Source organism: Triticum aestivum, chromosome 3B, assembly GCF_018294505.1.
Source record: "Triticum aestivum cultivar Chinese Spring chromosome 3B, IWGSC CS RefSeq v2.1, whole genome shotgun sequence".
Classification (NCBI taxonomy): Eukaryota; Viridiplantae; Streptophyta; class Magnoliopsida; order Poales; family Poaceae; genus Triticum; species Triticum aestivum.
The window spans coordinates 31,113,269-31,118,166 of NC_057801.1; the positions used below are offsets into that span (position 1 = coordinate 31,113,269).

At 43.9% G+C, this 4,898-nt stretch overlaps 1 protein-coding gene across 1 annotated transcript; it reads left to right on the forward strand.

Moving 5' to 3' along the window:
- The first annotated feature begins 1,707 nt into the window (after window positions 1-1,707).
- LOC123064540 (E3 ubiquitin-protein ligase SINA-like 11) lies at window positions 1,708-3,592 on the forward strand. The gene is made up of 2 exons (XM_044488005.1): window positions 1,708-1,997; window positions 2,677-3,592. Exons 1-2 carry the CDS (start codon window positions 1,945-1,947, stop codon window positions 3,323-3,325), a joined length of 702 nt encoding a protein of 233 aa, XP_044343940.1. The 5' UTR covers window positions 1,708-1,944; the 3' UTR covers window positions 3,326-3,592.
- Window positions 3,593-4,898: the final 1,306 nt, after the last annotated feature.

Consider the following 4,898-nt stretch of genomic DNA (forward strand, 5'->3'; position numbering starts at 1 on the left):
CTCGACTCGTTAGTGGCCGATTTCGAGTCGAGTCGAGCCGAGTCATGAGCTTCTCGTTTAGCTCACGCGTTTTGAGTTAAAAATCGAGCCCTAGTAGTTATGATCTTATTCTACCCAATTACAGCATCATAGTATGATGCACTATGTACTTACTCCCATCCTCTGATGTGACAAGATCCTGGAGTGGGAAACCACCGGTAGAAGAGCGCAGGTCATCGACGGTGTCGATGATGCCGAGGACATCATCTCGGTCAACTGGTGGCTCAAGAGGGTGCACCTGTCGGACAGGGTCGCCGCGATGAGCAAGCCGATGGGCATTGGCTGCAGGCCTAGGTTTGGCCATGAGGAGGGGGGCGTGGGAGCCACTGAGGTCTACATTCCCATTAAGGGCGTGCTCAATATTGCCATGCTTGTCATCACAGAGGCTATCAGGTCGGTGATGAAGCAATGGCTAGTCTTGAAGCATCCTCTCGTTGTTAGGCTATTTGCTAACAAGTAGTGCGAGTTTTGGGTCCAGGTCTAGATCTTCCACAAGGTCGTCCACGGTGACCTACTTGTCCTGAGGTTGTCCGGCCTAGGCTTCAAGGTGCAGATCTACAACATCTGCACCTTCACCATGTGTAGGGTAAGGTACCACCGGGCCAGAAGCACTATTGCAGGGGTGACATCCGACATGCTCTTTAGTTAATTCTGAAACTTATTGTCAGTTTGAGGTGTGTTTGTTATGAACTAGTTGTGAATTTGCATCCAAACATGTATATTCAGCCACGTATCAGCACCCTTGGTGTATGGTGCTCTGGTTTTTCTTTGTTTTCCATCATATTTTTTCCTTCATTCTACTTTTTTCACTGATTTTCTTTCATTTTTTCTTCTTTTTTGTTATACTTTTGGTTTTCTTTAGTTTCTTTATTGGATTTCTTCGTATAGTTTTGTTTTTTTCTTTTCTTTTTGTTTCTTTGCCTGTTTTAATCGGTTTTGATTTTTGACACAAGTTTACGTTTTCTCATGACACAATGTACATTTTTAGCGCACACGTGAAATATCTTTTTAATATACCCTAGACATTTTTCAAATACATTATGTATATTTTTAAACACGTTTTTGAATACACAGTAATTTTTTACCAAATACATGGTGTACATTTTATGACAAAATAATTGGAAATCAGTGAGCTTGCGGGAACTCGGGACCACACACTCAAGACGCGTAGCTAGCCACTCACCCTAACTACCGCTAGTGATAATAGATAGCCCAATCTGTATAAGAACACACATCAGCATTTATATATGAAGACCATCTCTGAGGTTTTTTGAAACATTTCTTGAAACAAATGTGAATAATTTTGAAATGCCGATTTTTTATAAAGAATGCAAATAATTTACGAAATTTAAAAATCAATTTTTGAAAAATGTGACACAATTTTTGAAATTCCAAAATCTTTTTCAAAACATATGAACCACTTATAGAATTCTGAACATTTTTTGACAAATGTGAACAATTTTTTAAATCACACACAAGTTTTTAAATGCAAACAGAATTTGAAAATTCCAAACACTTTTTTCAAAAACATAAAACATTTGACTTTGTCAAAAAAAAACAGCTCTTCAAGCTAAGCAAAACACCCGTCGTCTTGCACGCGTCTGAAACTAATCCACGTGGAAAGCGCCTACAGGCAGGATGCAACAATAAATACTCACTCTACGGCTTACTCGACAAGCTTCCTCTGTCTCGCCGCGTCCCATCACAGCAGTGAGCCAGTGACTGACCACCTCCACTTATCCGGCTACTGGAGTGAGTTCTTCTTGCCAGGATCAGGACTGAGGATGGAGGCGGAGGGGGAGATCGGTGTGAGCGGCAGGAAGAGGACCAGGGGGGAGGGCAGCGGCGGCGGCGGCGGCGAGCAGATGGTGTCCGTCGGCAGCAACTGCGGCGTCATCGAGCTGGATGCTCTGGACTGCAGCGTCTGCTACGACCACCTCCGGCCGCCGGTCTTCCAGGTCCTTGCCCTCTCCCTTTGCCCTTAACCTCGTTCTCATCTAGATCTGCCATTATGCATAGTGAACTTGGGGATACCATGCTTTTTTTTCTTGGGTGAGTTTGGGGGAGGCAAAGCAAGAAAACAAGAAGTTCTGATAGCGACTACTACAGATTTAGGTGCTGGAATCACACACATCTTTTTAATATAGCAGTGCTATCATGTCTTCATATAAAGCCAAAAAGGTGTCACTGATCTAAGACATTTATACTGTTCAATGGAATCTTAACTTTCTGAAACTTTTGTGTTTTGTAGTGTTCAATGGAAGCTTAACTTTCTCAAGAAGTTGCTGTAGACAGTCTAGGAAATTGGTATCATGTCTTCATATAAGGACATAAAGGTGGTTACTGATCTCACCCCAAGTATGAGATTTTGTGTTTTGTATTGTTCAATGGAAGCTTAACTTTCTGAAGTTATTTATGTGGGTAACTAACCTCATTGGCATTGGTGTAAACAGTCTGAAGAAATTGGTATATTTATTACACCACCAGATTTCCCTTTACCCAGAACTGGGTCTCTTTGATTTGGGTAAACCAGTGGCAAAGTAGGCCTGTATATGCAAAAATGTGTGTAGCATGAGCAGGGGTTGTATTGTACCTTTCTGATAAGTATTGTACATTTTCTTGATTTGTGATACACAGTGTGTTATGGGGCAACCTCCTGAACAAGGACAAGTGCCACGTGTGCTCCATCACCGGCGGCTACAACCGCTGCATTGCGGTCGAGCAGATCCTAGAGTCCGTCCGGGCACCTTGCTCCAACACCAAGTACGGGTGCACCGTCAAGATGCATTACCACGAGCTGAAGGATCACGAGAAGTCATGCCCCCGCGCGCCGTGCTTCTGCCCTGAAGCCGGGTGTGGCTTTGCCGGGTCCACCGGTGTGCTCCTGCGCCACTTCACGGATGACCATGGCTGGCCATCAACTGAGTTCAAGTTTGGACGTGATTCCGTCCTGCAGATCCAGGAAGGAATGCATGTTCTCCACAGCAGAGAGGGTGGCCGCCTGTTCCTGGTGAAATTCACGCCGGTGCCGCCTTTCGGCAATGCCGCCTCCATCTTGCGTGTTCATCCTCATGCCCTTGTGGGGGAGCGCAAGTTCAGGTGTCAGGTTGGTTACAACTGCGACACCATTGGTTGGCATCAGTATTCAAATCTCCATCCCAGAAGCACCAATCTGTCCAACGGCTTACCGGTGGACGATGGCAGTTACTCACTGGTTGTGCCAGCTGTTCCTGCTTACTTGCCCGCTGCTAACAGCATCAAGATCACTATCTCGAGGGTATCTTGAGTTCTTGACGAGCTCAGTGAGATTGAGATCCTAGCTAGTTACGCAAGGAGCTGTTCACAGGTCGTGTTCTACTTGAGAGTTGTTCATGACTTGTTGTATGTTTTATTTCCAGCCTCAAGGCTGCAACTAAACGTTGGTGAACCCTGTAATAGTTTAGTTGTGTGCATCTTCGGATGTAAAGATTCTACTTATCTGTGTAAGCTAGCTATGTTGACCGGTGCTTTAGTTCCATGTTACAATCTGAAGCAATGGCTCATGTGCGTGCTATATGCCAGTAGAAGATTAAAGGTGCAAACTTGCCATTGAATCACATCTCTTGGATAATTAGCAGCTATGTTGTTATTGCACAACATAGTTGCTAATTTCCAAGAGATTGATTGAATGGCAGTTTGCGCCTGTAATATTTGTTTCTGCTTTGGACTCTGCTATGTGGCCATTCTTACTCTAGAAACATAGCAGAGTTCGATGTTTACTCTAGCTTAGTTTCTGCTTTGAACTCTTCTATGTACTGCACCTGTTTTGCTTGTGCTGTCAGCTAGAGTGGCCTCTTGAATATTGTTGCTGATGTTTCCACATGGCAAAATCGATTGGATGCAAGTAGTGAGTACATGTGTACTCTGTTTTGCTATTCTTTAAACTTAACCATAGCTAGAACAGTCCAGCCGGTTCAAGCAAAGCCTTGCATCATTTACCATCACTCTTGGTCGGATTTCGGTAAAATCTATCTACGTATTGCTTGGTCTATAGGTTGAATTTGGATTCGAAATATATTAAAGCAATATGCTGACATTAATTTGTGTCAAAATGTTGTCAAAACCTTTCCTTACTATTTCGTGAGTACCGGATGTTCTTGGAGTCTTAGGAGCACCCCAGTGGTGCAACACTTGCACATACAGAGTAGAGCAGTACATGGAGAAAATCAGAAACTCATGATGCAGGTTTCATAAAACCAAAAACCTGAAGAAAACAAAGTTGAGCATCTATTAACAGCCGCCGAAGCAGAAGCAGATGCAGTTGAAAAAGACATGAATCAGAAGCAGAAGCAGAAGCAGATGCAGAAGCAGAAGCAGAAACCAATGGCATCATCGTGCCAGATGTTCTGGTCCTGTCTTTGTTTTTCCATTGTCAAGCAGAAGCAGAAGCAGATGCAGTTTTATCTACCATGGATGCCATTCCTGCAAAACAAACCTACAAGTTCAGAAAGAAATCATAAACCGGGAGTCTATGCGGCTAAAACCTAAGGCATACTGTATCACATATTGCCATGGGACAAGTGAAGAAAAGAGGGCCAGTGTTCAAGACACAACACACAGAAGAAAGAAAAAGCACGTCAACATCGTCGGCACGTAACGCGTCGCCAATCTACCGCCGGAGGCACCCGTGACCTCCCATCCGGCAGGGAGTCTGAGGGAACCATGATGACCACTATTTTTTTTTCAAAAAGGATGTTAAACTCCTGGTGCACACAATCATTTTTATTAATTATTCAGCAGAGTACAAAACAAAGGCAACCATGGTCGAACCATTACAAGATATAAAATCCGAGACGGTGCGTTGGATCCGTGGGAACAGA

Bases quoted from the DNA above. Each gene is read 5' to 3' on its own strand.
- LOC123064540 (XM_044488005.1), top strand. From the start codon at position 1,945: ATGCTCTGGACTGCAGCGTCTGCTACGACCACCTCCGGCCGCCGGTCT. The intron at 1,998-2,676 runs GTCCTTGCCCTC...TGTGATACACAG, and splicing joins TCCGGCCGCCGGTCTTCCAG to TGTGTTATGGGGCAACCTCC.